This window comes from Elephantulus edwardii, unplaced genomic scaffold, assembly GCF_000299155.1.
Source record: "Elephantulus edwardii isolate Elephantulus edwardi_28Jun2011 unplaced genomic scaffold, EleEdw1.0 scaffold00011, whole genome shotgun sequence".
Classification (NCBI taxonomy): Eukaryota; Metazoa; Chordata; class Mammalia; order Macroscelidea; family Macroscelididae; genus Elephantulus; species Elephantulus edwardii.
In genome coordinates, this window is record NW_006399761.1 from 14,938,709 (window position 1) to 14,964,838 (window position 26,130).

Sequence of the window (26,130 nt, forward strand, 5' to 3'; positions counted from 1 at the left end):
GTTTCCTTGGCTGGCAGAGGGGGTGAGGCTGAGCCTCACTGAAACATCTTTATTGGAGGACCGGAGGCTCTGGATGCAAGATGCATCTTAAGAGGATCCCCGTGTGAAAACAAAAGAAGAAAATGGCCCACTCAAGTATGTTTTGTGCTGACTGGCAGCCACCAATCTTAACCTGATTTGCATCACGAGATTGAGATTGTTGTCTTCCAAAAGGAATAATAATCAGCACAATGGCTCAGTTCGCAACTTCCCGTGGATCCCGCAGACAATTCCAGGGTTTGCGCAACTCTTTGGTAGAAGCAGCTCAGGCGGTAGGGCTGGGGTCAGTTAGCCCACTTGTAATAACACCACATTTTCCCTGCTTTCAAATTCATGATAAATATTAATTGGAGCTTCACTTCATTTAGTAGTAATTAACTGATTTGACGTCGCCTTCTCAGAGGTGCATTATAAATCAAATTTGTAGGCAAATGAGCCCGTTGGAGGAGCTCTTTACGTTCTCTATGAATATTCACCGAGCACAGTCAGTGATTTTCCTCTGAGCATGTAAAGAAGGTAAAAGACTCTAATCTGAGGTAAGTACTAGGGAGCGTTTCATTTACTACTGCCATGTCCCGCTTGAAAGCAGCAGAGTCTGAATAGCAATAATGACGAGGAGAGCTGAATTAAAAGGGAAGTTGTGTATAAATAAAAGTATTCGTCACAGGATTCAGGTCAAGGTAATGCTACAGGGCAGGCCTCTGAATCTGAGCTGACGGTCTTGCCCCACGCTCTAGTCATTTGTTTTTGGCTTACCTGTCCTTTGTTGGAACTTCTCAGGTGACACGTGTAGATATGTGAACGTCCGCATCGGCCATCCTGTTAAGAGAACCGAAGTAGAGGAACTGTTGTTGCTGTTCATTGTGGGTTCTGTAGGAGTGATTGGGAAAAAGCTCTTAGGAGGTTTTCTCTGCAGCATTAATGGCTTGATTGATGAATTGATGGTTATAGAGAAAAATAACCAACCCTGGCCAGAAACGTTGGTCCTGTTCTGGACTCTAGAAAGTTACAAGAAGATCTCACAGATAGTAGTGTTAGATGAATATTATTTTCAGCCCATTTAGTGACAATGCAGAGAAGTAGTAAGAGACCCATAAAAGTGCATAAATGAATGTCATACTCCAACGTTTGGGGTTGGGTTTTTTTTTCCAATGAAAAATACTTAAAGGAATTGCCCAGATATTTTTGTCACAAAGATCCCAATGCTTTGCCTTAAGAGTGGTTTCTGTATGCCATTCTCAGGCAAGGTGTGGTAGGTGTGGTGTGGTAATGCTAGCACACTTTCTCATGTTGTAGTCCTGGCTTATGACTCATTTGCCCCATCCCTATCAACTAATTTAGCCATCTTTCCCGTAACCCACGTCTACATATCATTTAGACAATTTGGCTTATAATTAATGATACTGCTTATCATTCCAATGAAGCAAAAAGTTCTTGACTGCCTCTAAATAGTTGACATGACAGGATTGCCTTAATGACCAAATTAACTGAATGCATCTAATTATTCAAAGCATGAAAGCCTTCACTCGGTTACCAGAGAACAAATAGATTTTACCTGGAGATTAGGATATGAACAGATAGATATTTGAAAATCAGCACTAAGTTAACCCTCCTAGGTTTCAGCAAAAATGACGTGTTAAAAAGATTTTGTTAAGTAACAAATCCATTCTGATATGCAGACACAGAAGGACCAAAAAATAAAGTTAGGTTTTACAACATCGAGCACCTTGATGGTTCATTCACAACTAACACATTTTTTCCCATGTGAAATTTGCTTCTCTTTTTTCAACAAATCCAGGTCTTGGATGTTGAGGAAACTGTAGATCGTCAACAGGGTAAAGAGTATGACCATGACCTTAGTGAGACAGAAAAAGCTATAGTCAGAGAAATGTGCAATGTAAGTTTTATGTGCTTTATTGTGTATTTATTGTGTTGAAGCTCATCATAGTCAAGTCACCGCTTTATGAACACCTACTTTTTTGAAACGCTACCCCAACACTTCTACATTGTATATGAAAATAACACCTTTCCCTTTTGTTTCTCTCTTTAGCATATTTTCTTGCCATCTTATTATTAACACAGTTACATGTCTTCAAATATTTAAACCGTAGATGATCAGCCAATCCTATTCTAGAATAGTCTATGAAAGTTACAAAATGTTAAACAAATCATCTTAAACATGCATGGCATTCATTTTGATAGCAAGGTTTCTCTTTCATGCTTTTTTAAATGTTCCTGGAAGGTGATTGTTTAAAAACCTATGATAACAAACAGCCTTTTCCAGATTTGTCAATATACTTGGAAAAAAGATGCCAGTATGAGAGATAATATTTACTTGGTGTTTCCTGCATGATATGTGTGTTGTGTGTCACGCAATCTTTTGGTGATTGATACAAATTTTAAAATGGTAAAGTGACATAAATGCATATAAACATAAATAATTAGACAGATAGAAGTCTATCCATGAAGACGGAAGCAATAGAGACAAAAAAACCAACCAAACAAACAAACCAAAAAAAAAAAACAAACCAACCAGCCAGCTTGTTATATTTATGATGCACATCTAAGAAATCATTAATGTGATTTGGATTTTATTATTGAACCCTGTCTAAATTTTAATTATTTGAGTAATATACATGGGATGCATCATTTAATCAAGAATAATGAGATTTGCGAAGCTTATTAAAGAGCTAAATGGAATATTGTAGAGGAAACCGTTTATTAAACGCAAGGAATCATGGCAGATTATATTAAGCATTGATTTTAATTGGCTTTATATTGTGCTTTTATCGTCATATTTTTCATCCCCTGTGATTTCAAAATTGCCAGGAAATACCCTTCAGCTTAATGTCTGTTAGGACAGATCTTCTTAGACACTCAACTTAGATACCTCGTCAAGGTGTCCTTGAAATCTAGTAAATTCTACCTAATACATCTCTTGGGCATTTTATTATACATGCTATGGTCTCGGAGTTTTAGTCCTTCACTTACTGTGTTGTTGCTGCCTTTATGTATTTATTTTTTGCCACCTTTTCCAAGTAATTTGTTTTTCTTCCTTGCATCTCTGTTTTTGTTTACTTCCTCCCCTCCTCCCCCCCAAAAAAAACCCCACCAAAACCTCACCAAGTCTAGATATCATAATTTCCCAAATGTATAACAATTCATCTTCTGTAGTTATTCAACCCATCCTTCAAGTTTTCTATTGGAATATTTCCCTCCAAAGTATTTAAAAACTCGAACCACATACCTAGGGAGTGTCTGCTATGCTCAGCTGTTGACAGTGGAATGAGGAGTGGATTTCAGAGGATGGGAACCGGAGGAGGGACATTGAGGTCTGTGGGGAGCTCCTTTTTAATTCTGAGGTGTGGTTCCAACCAAGACCCCAGGCAATTTGGATAGGAACCCCAAGGTCAGGTCCAGAAAAATATGTTACTCAGTCAAATTACTTATCCTTAAAAAATGAAGTTTAAAGTTTATGAATCTCTCCTCTTGGATGAGTTCTTTTTCATTTCCCAAGTCAGGTAGATTTGAAGATGTCTCTTTTCTCCCCCCCCCACCCCCAAAAAAATGTGAACACTGGCTTGATTCTTGATAAGTTGCATGTGCATCTTTCTGTTGGACTGTGTTTCCCAAGGAATGCTGCAGAAAACACCACTCAGTGCTGTGTTTGGTATTTTCCGTGCATAACGTTTGCACAAGGCCAAAAGTTTGCTTGTGTCTCCTTAAAAGCTCTGTAGAGCACTTTTGCTAACTGTCCGCTTTCATCTTTGACCCTCAGAATTTGAGGGGAAAGTATCAGCCAATTAAGATACCATCCTTAGTACTCTGCAGATGACTCAGAAATCAACAGAAAGAAGTATTGATTTACAATACAATCACTCTTACCCACATGAATGATGTCAACATCTCAGTGAATTGTTTTTTGAGGGGGGAAAAATGCAGACTGTGATGTAGTCTCATCGATGGCTAAGTTCTGAGAAACTAGCAAAGATTAGGAGGCGTGGGTTCCAGCTTGAGGAGCAGGGGGCTCTCATAGACGCAGCACATCTCCTGAGGTGCGAGGAGCTAGAGGATTCATGTGGAGCATAGGAGAATGCACATTTTGACAGGGATGCTAGTGTTCTTCCTGGGAGATACATTGTTGACATTTGTAAGATGAAAAGACTGTTCTCCACAGCATCTTCCTGTCGGTTACTAAGCATGAGAGACTTTTATTCTCTTCCTAGACTGTGCTGCTGAAGCTGATGTGCTTGCCCCTGTGAGATAATAAACCCATCTCTAGTAGCTTTTCAGTGATGACTTTATATTTATGTTTGGCTGTTTGACTTTTGCCAGTTGGCTGAGCCACTTAGTCACTTCCGCCACAGTCTCAGAGACAATCTCTTGTGCGCCCCCTCCTTTAAAAAAAATCAACAAGTTACACTGCCACCTTTGTTCCAGAATTCTGTCTTTTGTAAAAGTTTGCTTTCACCCCATCATCCCACCTGGATGATGAAAGTCCATTGTGTATAATATTTGAATACTGGAAGAGTACAACACTCTGTTGTACTTTTGAGTTGTAATCATTTTATGCTTTGTGACTCTGATCCTTGGGAGGCCTTTGAATTCATCCTGGGCTGGTAGACCAGACCACGCTCAAAGGATCCTGGGCAGATACAATTGTATGTATTTTTAAAGCCTGGACACTGAAGCCTTAGATTCCACTTGGCTTCCTCATTCATTGTCCCTGTCTCTTTGTATTCAGCAAACCAAGAAATGAGACATTCTAACTCCCTATGTACAACTTGAACTGTATATTTAAGAACCAGAGTTACCAACCCCTTCAAGTGCACCAGAGCTTCCCTACCTGGGCGAGTCTCTCTACTGAAGTGTTCAAACCAGCAGTTCTGTTGGCTTAGAAATGCAGGTGGATAAGAACACTGCATTCTTACCATATTTTTTCAGAATAGCATTTCGTTTCCTCGGTATGTCCTCTTTTTAAAAACTAACGCAAACTAAATTGATGAGCCAACTTGTTGTGTTCATGTTAGAGTAATGGCAGCATGGTTTTTTGATGGTTTTTTTTTGTGGGTTTTTTTTTTAATGGAATTAACCAAACTGAATATTCTCTAAGTGAAACACTCCAGAAGGGTTGTGGATATGTGTGTGAGTGTCTGTGTCTGTGTTGGGGGTGTGTGTGTGTGTGTCTCTGTGTCTGTATGGGGGGGGTGTTCCAATCAGTATTAGTTTGTTGGTAGTTTAGTGATAAGGTTAGTGGTTTAATTTGTGCCTTTATAGTATTCATCACAACTATTGTTGTTGCCTCTTAAAAATGGTCCGTTTGTTAGGATGAGCCTTTTTTATCTCTTTCTGCCCTTCTTGAATCTACAACAGCAACAGCCCTGCATTTGGATGTCTTCCATCTCGGTGGCCAAGATTTGTGATGTCTGTGAGCTGCCCTTTTTTTTTCTCTCTCTCTCTCTCTCTCTCTCTCTCTCTCAAGGAAAGCCAAAGTCCTTTAGAGAATTAACCAGTGGCACCAGTGCTCCCCATCTAGAACCTCCATTTACCTCAAAATCAAAACCCCTCCCTTTTTCTCTATTAAACACCGGGCTTTCCTTCATCTTAGACATATAACAACCAGGATGAACTCCATCGGTGATTGTAATCCTGCCCCGACACCAGATTCCCCTTTGGAGCTCTTAAAAAAAAAACAAAACGCACATCCTCAGGTTCTTGATCCTCCCCAAGGCAGTCAGAGTTGAGATGGCCTCAAAGCAGAGCCAACTAAAGCAGCAGAGCTCTGATGGATTCAGGGTTACGTAAAGAGCTGCTGTGTTGCCAACCCTAAGGCATGCGGTTCGAATCCACCAGCTTTTCCATGGGAGAAAGATAGGCAGTCTCCTCCCGTGTGATTTACTGCGTATGAAAACCTGCTGTAAGGTCCACTCTGAGCTGGTTCCAACATCATGATACGTAACAGAAATAGCCACTAACTAGAGGAGGTTGACACAGCACTCACTAAATTTGACCCTGGCTGCCAATACAGTATTACCATAGTCCCCTGTCCTTAGCAGTACTTGTGATCCAGACACTTTGCATTACACTATATTGTGTTTGTATTTGCACGCATTCATGTCGATACTTGGTCTCTTGTCTTCTTACTCCATTCCATAATTTTCCCTTAAGAAAAAATTTTTTTTGTTTGTTTTAAATTACATGTCTCTTTGTGGAAGGGGTCACTTAAGATGCTTATTTTTTTAAAAAAAAATTTTTTTTATTCTTTTTTTCCTAAGGTTGTGTGGAGGAAACTTGGAGATGCTGCAGGTTCATGTCCTGGAATTAGGCAACATTTGTCAGGAAACCAGTACAAAGGACCGATGTGAGAGGCACGCCTTTGAACACGAAACCATCACTGCCAGAGATTACCAACAACAGCACCAAGGAAAGAGTGGATTTCCACAGACTCCCGAAATAACGTGATGTGATTATGGCACATATTTCCCTTGTACAATTCTTTAACCAACTTCTCCCTTCCAGCTGGTAGTCCGTATCCCTCACTTCAGTGTCAATGACAGTCGTTCTGAACTTAAGATTTTTTTTAAAAACACCCTTTTCTTGCCAATCTGTGTATTTGAACGTAGATGTCTCTGACTACTCTCCGGACTGAAGCTCTAACTGGCAGTCCGCTCAGTTGGGAGGGTCTGGTTGTACCTCAGTAATTGTGATAGGTTTGATTCATGGCAAGTAATGGTGGGGGTTTTCTGCCATGTTGTATTGCTAAGAAGGAATATTTCCCAGTCTCCAAAGTTTCAGTTGGACACACCTGGCTTTTGTTTCAGGCAGTTATATAGCACTTCTTGATGCATTTTTAATTTGTATGCGGGATAAGATTGGGATCCTGGGGTTTTGTATTGTTTTGACTTTTGCGGTTCTAACAAAACTACAGAAATTCTCCTTACCAGCTAGAAGGCATAGCAAGACTCTGTCGAGTTCTTAGAGAGTGCCATTCGTTTAAATTGATCGAAAGAATTCTCTTTCGTTTCCTTTTCATTTTGATGAACATGCATTTAGGAACACATCTTGAGGACATGTCAGAACCGTTAAGTACATCCATCGATGTTAATATTAACAATTTCCATTTACAAATAGACAAACATTTTTCTAAAATGTTTCCAGCTGTGAGATGTCAGTTTCTACAATATAGTTTCTAGACATGCTATTATATTTAGTAAACTTTAAGTAAACTTTAAAATACTGCACTGCATTTATTAAAACAAACAAAAAAAAGGCTTTCTTTGCTACAGCAGCTAACGTTTCATAAAACTGACGCATGTCCTTTGTTATTGAAGCTAAAAAGTGCTTCTTCAGATTGCTTGAGGTTTGAAAATAAAAAAAGAGGTGTGCTAGCTTCGCTTAGACAATTTCTTATTTTTTTGGTATATCTATATATACACATATAATACTAGACTGTGTGTATTGGCAATGCTATGATAGGTATTTTGTGCTTATCCAAATGCAATGATAGTTTCTTGTATGAATGTGCAAGGGACTTGTGGCAAAATGCTGTTGAGTTTTTACTGTAGTTTAAGATTATTCAAGTAGGAATGCAACAATTCCCAGGTTTTCAGATTTCTTCTCATTTATTCAGATTTTATTCATAGCCTAATAAGCCCCGTTGTTGTTTTTTAAAATGTGCTTATTCCAAAACACGTTGCTTATCATTGTTGGAGGAATGAGAAGGCATTTTGTTCTGCTTTAGAAGTTGCTGTGAAGAGCCAGCCCCTTGTTCTTGGAAACTATTTATTAATTCATATGCTATAGAATTATCTTTCTGTCGTCACTGGGTTGCTGTTGAAGCCAGCTTTCTTTTAAACTGTTACATATATATTTTTTAAATGTTATTAGTCTGTAAAAGAAAATTGCTTGCTATATTTACACTTTCTCTTGCAGAAGAGAGTCATGCTTAAATTGTTGTATTCCTATCCTCTGAAAGACATTGAAATCAAGTGTGTGTCTCTGCAGTGGAACCTGCAGAAGCTAATACAAAGGACTCTGGTCTTTTGACAAAAATACTTGTGTAAATTTTGATACTGTATTAAAACTATTTTTTTAAAGTTCTGCATAAAAACTGAGTATCAAGTATATGTGTTCATCTTAGCAATGGTAATAAATTATTTAATCTCACAGTGGAGTTTTCTTTCCTTCTTTAAGATGTTTTCGTTAATGAAGTAAAATTTCTCAGTCCCTGGATGATCCTTGTGATGGGAATAGTGACAACAATACAAGTGATTCGTTATTTTAAATATAAAAACAAAGATGTATTTTAAAATGTGTGTTCTTGATGTTGTTGTTATGTGCCATGGAGTCACCTTGATGCCTGTGACTTACAGGGACTCTTTGCACAATAGCTGTGAACCCTGCCCCCTCCTGAGACTGTTTCATTGATACTTACACCCACCCCCAGTACCCCAGTCACACTGTATCCAGCTCATCCAGGCTCTTACTTTCTTGTGCGGACAGTCTACCCTCCCAAACGTGATGTATTTCTCCAAGGACTGGTCCCACCTGGCAACATGCCCTCAGTATGTCAGACAGAGCTTCAAAATCTTGCCAACAAAGTAAGTGTACATTTTAGCGTGCTGTTTGAGAACCTTTCAAATGAATTCTGAGTTGGACATTTTCGGTGGTTCTTTCAATTAATATAGAATGAAATGTTAATTGTACTGTTACTGTTAACTTATGGCTCATATCATATACTAACAGATGCATGCCAAAGAATTAGAAAACTCAGCCACTAGGTTTTCGTTAGGGAACTCTGGTGGCCTAGTGGCAAGAAGCTTTGCTGTAATCCCAACGGTGCCTGGTTCAAATCCACTAGATGCTCCGCTGGAGAAGGAGGGGCAGTCTCCTCCTGTGCCAGTTGGGTCTGATTCAACAACACACAAGAAGAAGAAGAGGAGGAGGAGGAGGAGGAGGAGGAGAGGGGGAGGAGAAAGAGGAAGAGGCAGAAACAGCTTACATTATTGGGAGAAGATAAGGACTGAAGAGATAAAAAAAAAAAAAGAAAAAAACAACCAGTAAGAAAACACACACTGGCTCACACAGAACACATACTTTTTGTGGCAAACACTAATAAGACCTTGTAATGTAGCTTTCTACACTTAGTGTGTGTTAGTCCTACATGCTAAGTAACTTTAATGGTGTAATATGTGGACAGCACTCTTCAACAGGCCTGGGAGCGGCCCCATGAGTGGCCTTCAGGAGGCCAAGTCACATAGACCTACGAGGAACCAGAGCAGAGAGGTGAGCAGACTCCTGGGAAATGTGGTGAGCCAGAGGGCGTATGGGATACCAGTCCTGTCTGTGACTTCGAGAATTCGTGCCTGAGCAGCTCAGTACCTAAATCTTTGTGACATCTCAGTACATTGAGCAACCACAGTACGTGGCCTTGTTTTCTAGGTGACCTGCTTAACCCTGAGACCGATCCTGCCAAAATATTTCTGTCAGCTTTTTAAATGAATGCCTTTTAACTTTCTCATTCATGCCCCACGCATTGTGGAAAATAGAAACCAATTTATGTAATATCTTGTAAAATGTTTCCTGTCTTGACCATTGCTTAATTTGGGGGAATCGTTAATGAATCACCATCACTACTATATAAATTCGTTTGGTCCTATCCCTGATTTTTGCATACTGTCAAAAGATTCGTGGATCCGTAGTATTCTAAATGTCAATGGGGACTTCCATTGTCTGTAAGCTCTAGGTATGAAGGCTTCAAACATCCAAGTTCATGATCTGAGGACTTCTAAACCCTCCTCATGACCTGCCACTCGTTCTCAGAATTTAAACTCCACGACAGTCATTCCTGTTGCTGCTACCTCAGGGCCAAACGGATTTCTTCACTGAATACTAGAATCTCTGCTGCAAGCTGAATTTATCAAGGTAAATTCCCAAGAAAGGTAGAACACCTCTATGAGGAATTCATATATTGACTTCTAAGGGGATAACAATTTCTCCATTCTGTTTCAGTTAACAGGAGAATTCTGGTGCCTAAGCGGTAAGGAGTTGAACTGCCAACCCAAAGGCAGGTTGTTCGAATCCACCAGCTGCTCTGCAGGAGAAGAATGGGCAATCTCCTGTGAAATTTACAGCCTCTGAAAACCTGCTGGCACCACACAAGATAAAGGTAAATAACCCAGTTGCAAAATGGGCACAGGATATGAACAGACACTTCACCAAAGAAGACATTCAGATGGTCAACAAACACTTGAAGAAATGTTCAAAATCCCTAGCTCTAAGACAGATGCAAATCAAAACAACTATGAGGTATCATCTCACCCCAGTAAGAATAGCAAAATTTAGCAGAACAGCAAACAACAAATGCTGGCGAGGTTGTGGAGAAACTGGAACCCTTATTCACCGTTGGTGGGAGTGTAAAATGGTGCAACCACTGTGGAAGGCGGTATGGCGCTTTCTCAAAAAGTTGCAAATAGAAATACCACTTGACCCAGCAATTCCACTACTGAGAATTTACCCTAAAGAAATCAGAACTGCCACCCAAGCAGATAAATGCACACCCATGTTTATTGTCGCTTTGTTCGCAATAGCAAAGAGTTAGAAACAACCCAAGTGCCCATTAACAAACGAATGAATAGAGTTGTGGTATATTCACACAGTGGAATACTATGAAGCATTGAAAAGTAAGGATCTCATGAAATATTATGCAAAATGGATGACCCTGGAGGACTTTATGGTGAGTGAAATATCTCAGTCACAAAAAAAGGACAAATACTGCATGGTGCCACTGTTGTAAAATGGGGTTTGAGGGAAGACAGAGAAAAAGAGGAATGATGTACACTGCACTGTAACAGATGAGGGAGAGAACTGTTTAAAAGGGATATAGGATTGGATATTATTGTCATGACAGCGGTCCAGAATGAAGGCTGTGCAGTATAGTGGACTTGGGAGGGATTGCTTAACAATAAAAGAGTTTTTCTTTTTCTTTTCAAGGAGAAGAGTGAATTAAGGGGGGAAGAGGTGGGCAGGGAGAAAAGTGCAACAATGAATGATTATTGGAAATCCTAAGTCTTTGTAAACTTTCATTAAAATTAATTTTAAAAAAAAGAAAACCTGCTGGGCAGTCATCTTTGAGTAGATTTTGCCTCAGCAACAGTATTGGAAGAAATTATATATAAATTGAAATAAAATGTTTTAAAAGACTTAAGTGGCAACCACACGTCTGAAGCTCGCCTGAGGGACTGCACAGGAATTGAATTGACTACATCTGACAGAGACATGTGAGAAGTTCAATATCAGCAATTAAAACAAGGTTAAGAGCTGCCTGGTGGAACAGACTAACCATTAATCATGAGCAAGTTCAAATTTAATCCGATGAAACTGAAAACAAGTCAACAAGGGCCAAAACATGACCTTGGTCTGTGCCAGCTGAATTTGTTTGTTTGTTATTGTTATTATTGTTATTTTTTATATTACCCTGATTTATTTACAATGTTTGAATACATTGTTTTTCACAAAAGATCCTTCCCATTTCCTTTACCCTACTCACCCATCAAATTGTTCAATCCTGTGATTAACACCCTACACCCCCCCAAAAAAACCCCCAAGTGAAATATCTCAATCACAAAGGGATAAATACTGCATAGCACCACTGTTCTGAAATAGGGCAAGCAGACATGGGTGAGGGGGTTGGAGAGGGAATGGGGAAGAGGTGGATAGATATGAACACTGCACTGGAACAGATGAGGGGAAGAACTGTTAGAAAGGAGTATATGATTGTGCATTATATATATGAGAACAGTCTGGGACAAGGTGGGTCTTGTGAGGGCTAAGTAAGGGAGAGGAAGGGATGGAGGAAGAAATGTGCAATAATGAATAATTTTTTTAATAAAACTTCTAAATCATCATTTAAATAAAAGGCACAAGAGCAAAAAACAAAAAAAGGAATATATGAGTAGGTGGTATGTGTATGACAATAAGTCAGAATAAGAAGTGCATTGGAAAGTGGACAGGGAGCAGAAGGAAAATGTGTAACAATGAATAAAATTTTTTTAAGTGAACTGAGGGAGGAAGAAAGGGGGGAGGGAGGAAAAGCCAAATTTCCTGCAGATTTTCATTAAAATCACAATAAAAATTAAAAAAAAAGAATAGATGCAGTAGACCTTGACTCCCAAAGACAGATGATAAGAAAAAAGCAAAATATTACAACAAGATGTGCAAAGGTCTAGAGTTAGAATAACCAAAATGGAATTATACACTTGGCCATTTCTCAAGCTGAAAGAACAAAACAAAAAATTCATGCCTTGAGTAGCAAATACTGAAGGGTTCTAGTGGCAAAATAGTGACTGATTAAAAAAAAAGCACTGGAAAAAAGAAAATGGAGGGTATGCACAGAAGCATTGTATGAGAAGTAATTGGTGGACACTGAGCATCTCAGGAAGTAGCGTATGATGAGAACCCTTGGTATTGAAGGAAGAAGTTCAAGTTGCACTGAAAGCATTGGCAAAAAACTAGGGCCCCAGGAATCACGGAAGTATCAGTTGACACGGCTCACTAACAGTTTCAGCTCTGGACATCCTCACTAGCCTATGCCAAGAAAATTAGAAGCCAGGTACCTGGACGACTGACTGTTTCCATTCCAAAAAAGAAAAGGATGGTCCGATAAGATACAGAAATTGTCAAAAGAGTATCATTAACATTACATGCAAGTAAAATATTACTGAAGATAAAAAATGACAGAAACTGTACATCTACCGAGTATGTCCAGAAATCCACACTGAATTTAAAGGAGACTGTGGAACGAGGGATATCACTGCTGATGTCAGATGGATCTTGGCTGAAAGCTGAGAACACTAGAAAGAGGGTTACTTGGGTTGTATTGACTATGCGTAGGCATTTGATTGGATCATGAGAAAAGATTAATATCATTGAGAAGAATGGGAATCTTAGAAACGTAATTGTGCAGATTAAGTTCAATTGTTCAAATCCGCTAGCTGTTCCACCAGAGAAGGATGGACAGTTTCCACCTCTGTGAGTTACTTCCTCTGAAAATTCACTGGAGGATCAGCTATGGGTCGGTTCTGACTCAACAGCACACAGGAACCAGAGTGACTGAACATCTTAGCTCAGCAGCACGTTAGCTGCTGCAACAAGCTGTGCAATGAACACAGCTGGCGAAGAAGAGGGAGGGATTCAGTGCCCAGCCGTGTGAGCAAGCGAGAGTCGGCCAACGCTGACTGGAGGAAAAGAGACTTAATGCAAAGAGCATGTCCCGCTTCTGACATTCTCCATTCTCAGTTACAGTAGAGAAAAGCGAACTGGGGCGGAAGAATGGGGGGGGGGCAGTGAGGAAAATGTGCAACAACAAATGAATAGAAATCGGAGTTTTCTGTAAACTTTCATAAAAATCACAGTAAAAAAATTATAAAAAGCAAAGCTACAGCTAACATATCCAGAAATATGCCAGTATTGCAGCCATTGACAATAATTTTAGGTCTTAAGAAAGAAAAGTTATACAGTTCAGAAAGCTTCAAACACTGACTGTATTAGGAGAACACTATTAAATGCTGAGTTCTTGAGCTTGAGTCTAAATCATTTCCCTAAATTAAGCAGTTTTTTTTAAGTCCACATTGCCTTCCCCTCCCCCTTTCTCTAACTTTACCCTTCATTTTTCCTTCTATCTTTAGTGGATTCTTTTTTTCTAGCTGCCTTTGCCATCCATATTGGAGACTCAGGTGAAATTCCTATCCAGTATGTTCTATGTACGTCCTGTGCAGCTGTCACCATATTTCAATGAAGACTCAACGCTATTAAGATACAGAATAGATTTCAGTGGCGCTTCCAAGCTTGTATGGATTGGGACAATGTCTCGGTCCTTACTTGTAACTATTGCTGTAAGAAAACTGTGAATCCCAAAGATGTGATTATGTGGACGGTGTTGGGCCAGGCTCTTTCCATGGCTGAAGGGATCTCAGTGAGTCAGCAGCCGATGGGACAGAAGCCAACATGACCAGGATGTGCTTTAATGTTGACATCTACTTCAAAACAGTTTGGAAGTAAAGATCACTTATAAATGAGCTCATACCATTTCATTTCAGTGGTGTTCAAGTTGATCCTTTTAAACACAATAGCCCTCACATACTTGCATTCTCCATAGTTTTGAGGTTTGATTCATTTGACTTGACTTTCAGACTTTCCTATCCCAGTAGTTTTAGATTTTAGATCTTATTCAGAAGTCATAGCATCATAGCCGATAACATCATAATTGCTATGGCAACAGGTTGGTATTTTAACCAGAAACATAGTCCTAAAGCAGCGTAAGGGATGTGTCTTTCTTTGGCCTTTAGGTTTATGGATCAGCATTGGGTATGAAACAAGCTGTATGAGCTTATATTTCAGAAAGAACTTGAACAACGTTAATATTAGAGTTAAGACTTTTTGGTGTTTTTTATTTCCCCTCCCCTAAGCACCACTCACTTCTTCTAACTCATTTCAAACCTTTCCTGGTGAAGCAGTGGTTCTCGAACTTGACCGCTTACCCATCAGCCACTTCTCAGGAGAAAGATTTGGTGGACGGCTCTGCTGTAAAGCTTTACAGTCTTGGACACCGTTCTGCATGGTTCTAGTGTCCTTTGGTGGGGTTAGGTACCCCCTATCCTCGAATCAGAACCGGCTCAAGCTGACACAACCTTGCTTGCCAAAACTGAGGAGGACCTGGAGCGCTTGCTGCAGAAGGTCAAGGACTGTAGTCTTCAATATGGATTGAAGCTTAACATCCAGAAGACAGATGCTTGCTACTGGGCCAACTGGCAGCACCATGATAGGCGGAGAAGAGGTTGGAGGTGTTAACAATTTCAGCTTCTTGGTCTGTCAGTTCAGAGGCTTTGCTGAAAGCTGTGCATTATATGCGACCCTGGTGGCATTTGAAATCCTAGTGTCCTAGTTATCTCGTGTTGCTACTAAGAACCACCAGATTTGAATGGCTTTGCAATTAAAATTGTACCCGCTCATGATTTAGAATGTCAAAACTGGATTCAGAGCACCAGTTCTCAGGTAAGGTTTTTCTTACTCTCAGCTCCATACGTTTCAGGTTCTTTGGTGAATTCCATGTCTCCTAGCATCAGTTTCCCGCTGTTTTTCTTGGTGGTGGTGGCTGTTAGGTGCCATTGAGTCGAGTATGATACATAGCGACCCTGTGAACAACAGGTCTGACTCCTGTCCTATCCTGTGCCATCCTCACACTTCCTGACTCAGAGTCCACTGGGGAAGTCACCGTGTCAATCCACCTGGTCGAGGTTCTTCCTCTCCTTTGCTGACCCTCCACCCTTCCAAGCATCATGTCCTTCTCCAAGGAATAGCCCTCCTAGCAACATGCCCAAAATATGTGAGACGAAGCCTTATCACCCTTGCCTGCAAAGAGCTCTCTGGCTGCATCCTCTTCAAGACGTACTTATTTGCATTTTTTGAAAGTCCATGGGATGTTTAGTAATCTTCTCTAGCATCACAAGCTCAAAGGCTTCAATAAGTCTCTCATCCCTATTCAGTGCGCAGCTCTCAGATACATAGCATTGATTGGAAAGATCATGGCCTGGATCCGGTGCACCTGAGTCCTCCATTACTCCTCAATAATTTGGAGAAGTCCCCAGTTGCAGATTTCCCCAGGGTAATGTGTCTCCTTATTTCCTGACTGCTGGTACCATAGGTGTTAATTGTAGATCCAAGTAAGATGAAGTTGTTGAAACTTTCAATCTCTTCCCTATCAATCATGATGTTACCTGTCAGTCCAGTGGTAAGAACCTTTGTTTTCTTGACATTGAGACGCAATCCATACTGAAGGTTCCATTTCCTTGATCTTCTGCAACAAGTGCTTCAAGTCCTCCTCACTTTCAGCAAGCAAGGTTGTGTCGCAGGTTATTGATGAGTCTCCTTCTGATCCTGATGCCACGTTCTTGGTGGTAGTCCAGTCCTTTTCCTTTTAGTTTCACTGTCCTTTTATTTCTTTTAAGATGAAAAGCATATTTCACACAAATGTGCAATGTTAGTAAAGGTGGTCTCTTTATAAAGATGTGGCACAGGCAAACACTTCAAAGATGCCACTTGGTAAGTCCAGAAAAAGGCATCATATATAGTAGAGGGTCGTGAAAAATTAGGGAAATCCTCAATGAGCTGGAGGAACACAGCTAGACTCAAACATGCCTACCATCATGATGATGATAGGACAGAACTGGTCAACCTTTGACTCTGCTGGACACCAGGTCACGAATCAGAGCTGAGTGACAGCTAATAAGGAACAATGTTTGTGAAAAATAGTCATCCTTCAGACTACCTGTCACTTCTTAACTATTCAGGAATGCTTTCTCTACCTGTTGCTTGTTCTATCCTTCTTTTCTGATCACTAGAAATATAAAAGAGGAGACAGAATTTATATAGGATCCTCCGTAGAAGAGGGAACAGCAATTAGACAGGAGCCACGCAGGTACCTGTGTTCACATTTGACTGGGTACCAAAATTATCCTAGTCATCCTTCCCCTGAGGTTCGATCCATATGGCCGTGACGAATTGAACAGCGTTGCGAACATCTGATTCCTTGCATAATATTGCCAAGGCAGAGCACACGGCACCAGCCCAGAATCTCCACAGCTCCTGCTCCCGTCTGCCCAGCGGGGCCTCGGCAAATGGTTCAGGTCATTGGAGCAGGAAACAAAGGAGTGGAAACGTGTACATTAATCCACACACTGGGAACTTTTCATCGAAGGAAGAGGAGCTGCCCGATTTTCTTGGTGAGAGCTCTCAGACACTTAATGACCCCAAATTGCTACCAGTGGGCTCCTGGAATAATGTTCAAAGGAAGAACACAGCGAAGAACAGAGGTGGGGGAAAACGTCAGTCAGGCCTCGCGGTTAACCTTCCTAGAATTTTAAGCACCACATTGAACCAATTTGAACTCTTTGTTTCTGAAATCTTTTTTATTTCAAGTCCTCTTCCTCTGTGAGCTGAATATATTTCGTTCAATAGAAATACCAGCGCTTGGCTGTAACATGGGAGAAAAATGTATTCGCTAATCCTCAGACTTTGGCTCTAATTTGCACCTTGTCCTCTCTCAGGAGCTAAAGAAACTTTATGAGAGATAAAAGAAATTAGGCTCCCTGATGTGAGCTGGAAAAAGCTGTCGGGGAAGGGGGGGGGGGTGGAAATCAATGTATATTGTCTACAAATAACCTCATGTCAAAATTGTAGAAATAGTTACAATGTCTGAGAAGAGAATGAAAAGTATGTATGAATTTACTCTATAGGAAGAAATGAATTGAGTGAACTTTTATCTGGTGACTAAAACTCTGTTAAACTATCAATGCAAGCTGAACAGATTTCAAAGGTCAGCTCAAGAAGATAAAGCAAACTGTTGTTATTATATGTCATCAAGTAGCCTGCGACCCTATGTACAGCAGCTCTGAACCCTGCCCTGTCCTGAGCCAGTCTCACTAATTCCAACACACCAAATCCCATTGTCCCAGTTACTGTATAAATCTTTCTCATCCAAGGACTACTTCTCCTGTGCTGTCCCTCCACTCTTCCAAACATGATGTCCTCCTCCAAGGACCGGTCCCTCCTGGCCACGTGCCCAAAGTATGTGAGACAGAGCTTCAAAATCCTAGCCTCCAAGGAGAAACTTGGTTTCACCCTCTCCAAGACAGACCTGTTTGCTCTCTTGGCAGTCCATGATGTGTTCAAGATTCTTCTCCAGCACCACAACTCGAAGGCATCGATTCTTCTTCTTTCATCCTTAGTCATTGTCCAGATCTCTGATGCATAACAAGAATAGCAAAAACCATGACCTGGATCAGATGCACCGGAGTCTCTGAACTGACAACGTTGCTTTTCAGTACTCTGGAGAAGTCCCTGACAGCAGATTTTCCCAATGCAATTAGTAGTGAAACTTGCAGTTAGGACATGAAAACTCATACTCAGCTATGTACCTCTCTGCTCTTCATAAGACTTTTGAAGGCCTATTATTTCTGAAGAGGTTGACCAGCCCTGCTGCTTATTTGGTCTAAATTCAAAAGCTTCATTGAAACCTCCATGCCATGTATAACTCGCTAGTATTTGAAATACCTGTGGTGTAGCTTCTAGCATCATAGCAGTGGGCAAGTGCCATACCCATAGAACAAGCTAGAAAACAAACACATGCACATGCACAATCCACAGCCACGATAGCAGCAGCCCAGAAATCAAAAGACTTATTGCACTGAGAATATCAGCTGTCAAGGACCTCTCCAGAGTGTTAAAGAGCAAAGGTATCAGTTTAAAGACTAAGGTGTGCCTGACCTTTGCTATGGTCTTTCCAGTTACTTTGGATGCATCTGAAAGTTGGGCAATGAAGGGAGCTCTGGTGGCCTAGTGGCAAAAAGCTGCACTGCAATCCCAGAGGTGCACGGTTCGAATCCACCAGACGCTCTGCTGGAGAAGAAGGAGCAATGTCCTCCTCCTGTACCAGTCAGATAGGATTTGATGGTACACACACACAAAATAATAAAATAAATTTTAAAAAAAAGGTTCTGAAAGTTGGGCAATGAATAAGGAAGATCATAGAAGAATGGGGGCCTTTAATCTGTGGTGTTGGCAACAAAGTATGGAATTGCTCATGGAGTACCCAAGGAATAAGCAAATCTATCCTGCAGGAAATGCAAACAGGGTGCTGCTTAGAGGCAAGATGGGGAAACTCCTTTTCACTCCCTTTGGACAGGCTCTAAAGAGAGACCCTTGCTTGGAATAAGGCATCATACTGGGATGGGAATGGTACAGTCAGTGAAAGAAAGGGCAACTCTCAAGGAGAAGAACTGACACAGTGCCTTTAACAATGGACTTGAACCTGCAGAGACTCTGAAGATGTCGCAGGATACTGTTCAGGTCTGTTTGTCCACAGGGTGTCTCTGCGTTGTAACACACTGTATGGTAATATTGGAGGAAGACTCATCAGCAACCTGCATGAAGCAGATGACCCAACCTTGTTTGCCTTCAGTGAAGAGGATTTGAAACACTTTGCTGCAGAAGCGTCACGTCTACAGCCTTTCATATGGATTACATTCCAACACCAAGAAAACAAATATTCCCACAAGACCAGTAGGTAACATCAAGATCGATGGAGTAAAGTTTGAAGTGGTCACTGATTTAATCTTATTTGGATCCTTAATCAATGTCCATGGTTATGGTCAGGTGCCGGTGAGTCGAGTACGACTCATAATGGCCTGAATCCTGTCCTCTCCAGCTTCACCACCCTGTGTAAACATCCCAATCTCTGACACACTTGAGCCCATCACTGCAGTCACTGTGTTGATCCGTCTCATCGAGGGTCTTCCTCTCCTTCTCTGTCACTCCACCTTTCCAAGGATGATGTCTCTCTGTAAGGAAGCGCCTCCCCTAGCAACGTGACCAAAGACTAGTGAGATGAAGTTCATAGGCATCTGTTCTTCTGTTACCCATATTCACCATCCAGCTCTCTTGAATTGTCAGATCTGTTGTTCATAGAGTCATTATAAGTAGCAGTTGGCCTGACGGCACCAACAAACAACCACCACCGTACCAGTAAATTGGCGTCTTCAAGCATGTGTATTTCTAGGGCTCCATTGTAAAGATTTCAGTAACAGTACATCACATGCCTACTCAAAAGCATATATCATGCCTGGCTGGTCTCTTCTTTCTTGACTATGATGAAAACAGGCCCTTTTGGAAATAGACAGCCTCCCCTCGCCACACCTCAGAGAAAAGAAATAACTATCCTCAGACTATATGACCGGCCAGCCATCATGATTCAAAGTCCATCATGATTCAAAGTATTGCCATTTGGAAGGACAGTTTACGAAAGAAAATCCTACATGGACTTCAGATATACATCAAGGCTTTAAAATGGAGTTAAGATCCATTTTCAGACTGTCCTATTTACACACAAACCAGGTGCCTGTCCTTTTCACCTCAAACAGTACTTGCATTTAAAGTGCCTTTTTGGCAAACAGCGTATAGTGGAGTCTTGCTTTTCTCTCTAGTAAGGTAATCTCTGCTTTTCAGATGTCGTGATTGACTCCCTCAGTGTGCTATCCTGTTATTTGTCTTCTAGGTGCTAAGAACTGCCTACTTCTACAGAAAAATAGTACTGCAAAATATAAAGAGAAAAATGTCATCGTTTTTAAAAAGGGAACTTCTTAAAGAGAGAGTTGCTCGGGCCAAATACCTCTTCCTTCTCTCACCTCCAGCCCATCAACAGATCGTATTGCCTCTCAAACTAACATCCCGCCACTTGTCCACAATCGCTTGTCCGTCCTGTGTCACCATCATGTCTCACCTGGATATCTGTGGTTTTCCTGGCTGATAGCCTTTCTTCTGATATTACTCCTCTCTCCACAGTCTCATCCTTACCAGGGGATCATTTAGAGTGATACCATTAAAACTTAAATTAGAGCATACCACTTCTTACTTCAAGGTTTCCCTGTGGCCTTCCATTGCGCAAAGCTGTTACAGAGCCATCCAAGTCTCCTCCAACCTTCTGATGTTACCTCCCGTTCGCTTGGAGCTCACTCCATTGCAGACACACTGACCTTATTACTATCCCTCGTACTTAACAGACATGCTTCCATCTCATGCTCTTTGCACTAACTCTTCCTCTCTCTGACAATGTACTTCCTCCCTGATAACCTCAAAGTAAATGTCTTCAACTTTTAAAAGTGTTTCCTCAAATACTAGCTCAAAGAGTTAATCTCTTAAAATTCTGTTGCAATCCTACATTCATTGCTGTTCTCTCTTATTTTGTTCTGAGTGTGTGTGTGTGTGCGCGTGCGTGCGGTAGTTCTCACCTGCCAGTATAATCTAGTGGCCTACTGGTGAGAAGCAGTGCTGCAATCCCAAGGGAATGTAGTTCAAATCTGACCGCTGCTCTCTGGGAGAAGGATGGCCAGTCTCCTCCCGTGAGATCCTCTGAAAACCCACTGGAGTGTCAGCTATGGGTCTGTTCCAACTCAGTGATACTCAGCGACAACAATAGTAAATTTAGGCACAAAGTTGGATTTCACCAGCTGCTCCACAGGAGAAAGATGGACAATCTCCTTTCAGGAGATTCACAGCCTCTGAAAACCCCCTGGAGGGTCAGCCCTGGGTCGATTCCCACTCAACACCACCACAGTCCTTTGATGTATTAGACTGTACATTTGTCCCTGGTTTGAACAGAAGCTCTTGTGGGTGGTGCCTACCTTTTTCTAATTTGTTGGCTGATACACCCTGAGTGTTCAGAACAGTTCCTGGAACAGTGAGTGCTTCAGTAGATATTTGTGGGATGAGTGAATTGACATTGTTCTAAAAAACTCCCTCCCTCCCCGCTTAATATCCATTGCAAATAGCAGTTCAAGTTATTAAGGAATTAAAAGTGTTTAGAAAGGAATTGGGATAATTTTACACATTATTTCTAACAGACCAAAACAATCATGCTAATAAAATAAATACCAAAACCAGGACCCCATCAAACCAATAAGTAATTGTAATAACGGGTAACAAAACCCCACCTGATATTGCTAAAGGGTCTTCTCCCCATAACTGTTGATTTCATATTGTAACTCTTGAGGGGGGAGTTTCCATGGTAACATATCCAATCTCTGGTATGTTTATGAGATGCACTCAAAAGCAACATGAAAACCCTCTCCTTCCATCCCAGACAATACAAGCAAGAAAACATCAGAGTGCACATACGATTCGTGGGATAGAAAAGAAAACAGCAAATGTGGAGCTGCACAGTTTTCTTAAGTTAAAATGAAGAGATCTTTGGCAAGTGGGTTCCAACTCTCTACTACTTTGGGAAAAGACTCCAGCCTAAATTTTGCAATCAGCATTTAAAGTGAAAAGCTCGTAACACGCTGATACTTTATATGCAAGTGTCTTCTTATGATGTCAGTTCTGATTTCTTATCAAAAATCCTTAATCTTGAGTGAAAGATCAGTAACACCTGGGGACGGGAGGGGTTTTCCTTTAATTACTACTTATTTCACAGTCTTAAAGGAGCCTTCCGAAGAGAAGAGCCCCTAATCTTTTATTCTAGCGGTTTAAACTAGAGTAAGTAATAGGCGACTTATACATGTCTAGAGTTGGTGAAACAATCTGTTGAGAGGTCCTCTCCCTCCCTCCCTCCCCCCCCTCTCTCTCTCTCTCTCTCACACACACACACACACACACACACACACACAGAGAGAGAGAGAGAGAGAGAGAGAGAGAGAGAGGGAAGGGGAGGGAGAGGGGGTGGGAGGGCATGGAGTCAGAACCAATTCATAGCTGACCCACAGGTGGTCAGAGGCTCTTGTAACTGCCTGTCTTTCTCATGAGGAACAGCTGGTGAATTCAAATCACCTGCCTTGAGTTGGCAGTTTAATGCTTTATCCACTAACAAATGCACGGGACCGCTACTAGCAAGAGAAAAGCATTAATAGAAGATAGAAACATCATTTTTAATTTAAAAAAATCAAATCTGTACTTTGACATTTTCAGTCTAGAGTTGCCATCTCCTCATGTTAATATCTTCCCACCACCGGTGACCAGCTCCATTTTTGAATGGTTAAGTCAAAACTTTCAGTGTTTCCCTTTTGATTCAACTTCATCTTCACCTCTCATGTATCCTTTCCCTGCACCTTCTAACAAACAGTTATCAGCAGGTGTCATTATGTTAATTTCTGTGAGGTTCCTTGTTTTTATTTGGTGGTTTGCTGCATGGGGCGGGGTGGGGAGGGAGTATGTTTTAGCCGCTCTTGTTTTGAAGAATCTTGTCCCTGTCCTCTTATTGCTGGCCAGGGTATTACACATTTCCTCTGCAATCCCTGTCACACCACATCAGAACTTACTCAATGATGGGAGACCCCCTGCAACCCCTCAAGTCTGTCAGCCACGCACCACAGCCACCCTTATTTGTAGGACCTCAGTGGACCAGGTTAAGGCGTTTCCTTTCACGTGTGCGTTGTTTTTCTCTGATAGACAAGAGCTGCCAGCTTTGCATTCCAGGCTCATAAATTACATTCGTCTTCCCCTTCCTCCGCCTCACTGCCCGCTGCCTGCTGCCCACCAAGGTGAGGTGAGTACAAGACCCTCCAAGATTAACAAAGTTAAGAGTTTGTTAATGTGTTCAGTGTGCTGTGGCCGCCTCCTTACCTAAGTAGAAAGCTCTTCACCTAAGTCTGTGGACCCTCACTGGGTCTGGATGGGCTGCAGGCAGCCCTTGAATCTGTAGAAACATTTTGTAAACCTGTGACGTTAACCAGTTTTCCAAATCCGCAAAATGTCATTGATCAGAGAACGTTAGCTGTCTATCAAACTTGTTGGAAATATTTGTGTAAGAATGCGTGTGCCGCGGGCTCCAAAACAACCAACAGAAACGACGTAGAAAACGTGCAGCCGGAGCGCTTCTTGGAGGCAGAGATGGTGGAGCTGTGTGTGTCATGATTCAGGCCTTTTGTCAGGAGAGGTTATTCCTGGGAAAAGGGCACCGTGTTTGGAAGGGCGGACGGTCAGCGCGGGTTGACACGGTGACTGCAGCAATGGGCTCAAATGTGTCCGAGAAGGTGAGGGTGACACAGGACAGGGCAGAGTTCTGATCTAGATTGTTCACAGACTCGCTAGGAGTCAAACTTGACGGCAACTAACAGCAACAGTCTCACCAGTTTTGCCGATAAGCTCTGAGATTTCTGATGCGCACATGTTTTGAAGGTGCTTCTGGTGGCCTAGTGGGTAAGGAGATGTCCTGCTAACTCAGAGGTTGGTGGTTCAAATCCTCCAGGTGTTTCATGGAAGAAAGCTGGGCAATTGTCTCCCATCTGGGTGAGTTATAGCATCTGAAAACCCACCAGGCGGTCAGCTCTGAGTTAGTTCTCGGCTGATGGTACATTACAGGAACACGGCTTGAGTTCAAAGTAGAACAGTTCTCCCCTCTCCCTGCTGCTCCTGACACACATCAGAGAGCGGTGTCCAGCAATGCCTAGGGGAACTGTTTTAAGAGACACACATTGGAGTCAAGTCTCAAGCCTACTACTGTCTAATTAACTGACCTTGGAAAAGTGGCATGCTGTGTATAAGCCTAAATAATAAATTAGGTGTAATATGTGATATTAAACACAATTCATAATTTGTATAAGTACTATATAATATTTCACATATAACGATTATTCTCATCTCCTAGACTGGTTATGAAGAGTGGGAAAATGCCATGTTCAAGTATATGTTTCAGGGGGGGGGAAAGCACCAGCAAGGTTTGTTGATGAATTGATGACTTGGTTAAATCCCCACTCCTATTTCTGCCCTCCCTCTGACATTCTCTCAGTAACAGTAGAAAGTTAAGAGGGCAGAACAGCTGAGGGCGACTTCTCTTGTGGCTGCATTTTCTTTCCAGCCTCTTGGCCTTCCGTAAACAGAACCATTTTAACTGCTGCTGAATGGATTCTGACTCACTGCGACTTTCCAGGGGGGATTCTGAAGTTATATATCTTCTGGGGGGGAGGGAGGAATTGCTTTTTTTTTTTTCTCTTAAGGTGCAGATGGTAGCCTCGAACAGAGACACTGGTTGGCGGTCAAGCACATAATGCATTAAGCCCTCCGAGCTCCTTAAGATTTTAACTCAATTCAACTCCTTGCCATCAAGGAGGAGCAGACTCATGGCTGCCCTTCCAATTGGTTTTCAGAATCACACAATGCCCATCTTTCTCTCGCAGCTGCTGGTAGATTCAAACCTCATGTCTTTGGGTTGGGAGCACAAATTCCTACCCACTAGACCACTAGGGCTTCCTGGAAAGAGATCCTTGGAGCCTCAGGCTAGATTTTTTTAAAAATACATATTCATGTTCTGACTACCCTTAATTAATATTCCCATGAATTGAGCTCTTGTATTAAAACACTGTTGACATGTAAAGGAGCCCTGGTGGCCTAGTGGCAAGAAGCTGCACTGCAATCCTGAAGGCACATGGTTCAAGGCCACTAGCCACTCCGTGGGAGAAGGATGGGCAGTCTCCTTCCATGTGATTAACAGTCTCTGAAAACCTGCTAGAAGGTCAGCTATGGGTCGGCTCCGACTCTATGGTACACAGCAACAACAACACCTGTAAAGTAGTATTGATTATATATTGTAAACACGTTCAGGAAAAAATATTCATCTTTGTTTGCTGTGAAGGACCATGAGCATTTAACTGGGATATTAAGACTCAGAACACTTTATAAGTTCTGGTACCGTGAGAAGCACAGTTATATAGACAATAATATACTTAGAGAATGAAAGAGTAATAAAGATATTTAAAGGTGGTTGTTTTCTTTAAACGCAACATTAATGGAATGCTCAGATGTCTCTGTGCTTCAAGTAATTTGGAAAGAGATGGAACTTTCCAGCTGGTTGATTCTGGTTTCATTATTCAACTGTGAATGGGCAGCTTTTCAGACCAAGCACTAACTGCCCTTAAATGTTGATGCCAGTGACAAGTGTCTCAGCCCACTAAAAGAATTCCAGGGAAGCCTCAGCTTCAGGAAATCCACTGACTTTATCATTATTTGCAAGCAGTTGCCTCAAAGTTTTTATGTGCCATTGAGTCGCTTGTGACTCATACCGACCCTGTGTACAACAGCCCTAAACTCTATCCTGTACCAACCTTATTGTCTGCAACACACCTACTTCCATTACCCCAGTCACTGAATCAATCCATCTCATCAAGGGTCTTCCTGTCTTGTGCTGTCCCTCCACCCTTTGAAGCATGACGTCCCTTTCCAAGCACTGGTCCCTCCTTGCAACATGCCCAAAGGATGTCAGACGAAGCCTCAGAAACCTTGCCTCCAAGGAGCAGTCTGGCTTCACCCTCTCCAGGACCAACTTGTTTGTTCTTCTAGCATCCATGGTATATTCAACACTCCTCTCCAGCACCATAGCTCAAAGACATCAATTCTCCTTCTATCATCCCTAGTCAGTGTCCAGCTTTCTGATGCTTAGTAAGTAATTGTGAAGACTATGGCCTGGGTCAGGCACACATTACCAATAAAAAAAAAAAATAAAAAATCTTGTGATGAAAGAATAACTTTCTAATTGAACTAAAAGGGAGA

At 41.5% G+C, this 26,130-nt stretch overlaps 1 protein-coding gene across 1 annotated transcript in view; it reads left to right on the forward strand.

The window, feature by feature from the left end:
• The window catches only part of CCDC85A (coiled-coil domain containing 85A), a 271,422-nt gene extending 265,018 nt beyond the window's left edge, over positions 1-6,404 (forward strand). Inside the window, exon 8 of the mRNA XM_006881023.1 lies at positions 6,315-6,404. Coding sequence (XP_006881085.1) covers positions 6,315-6,404 — 90 coding nt within the window. The remainder of the gene's footprint in view (positions 1-6,314) is intronic.
• The last annotated feature ends 19,726 nt before the right edge of the window (positions 6,405-26,130 follow it).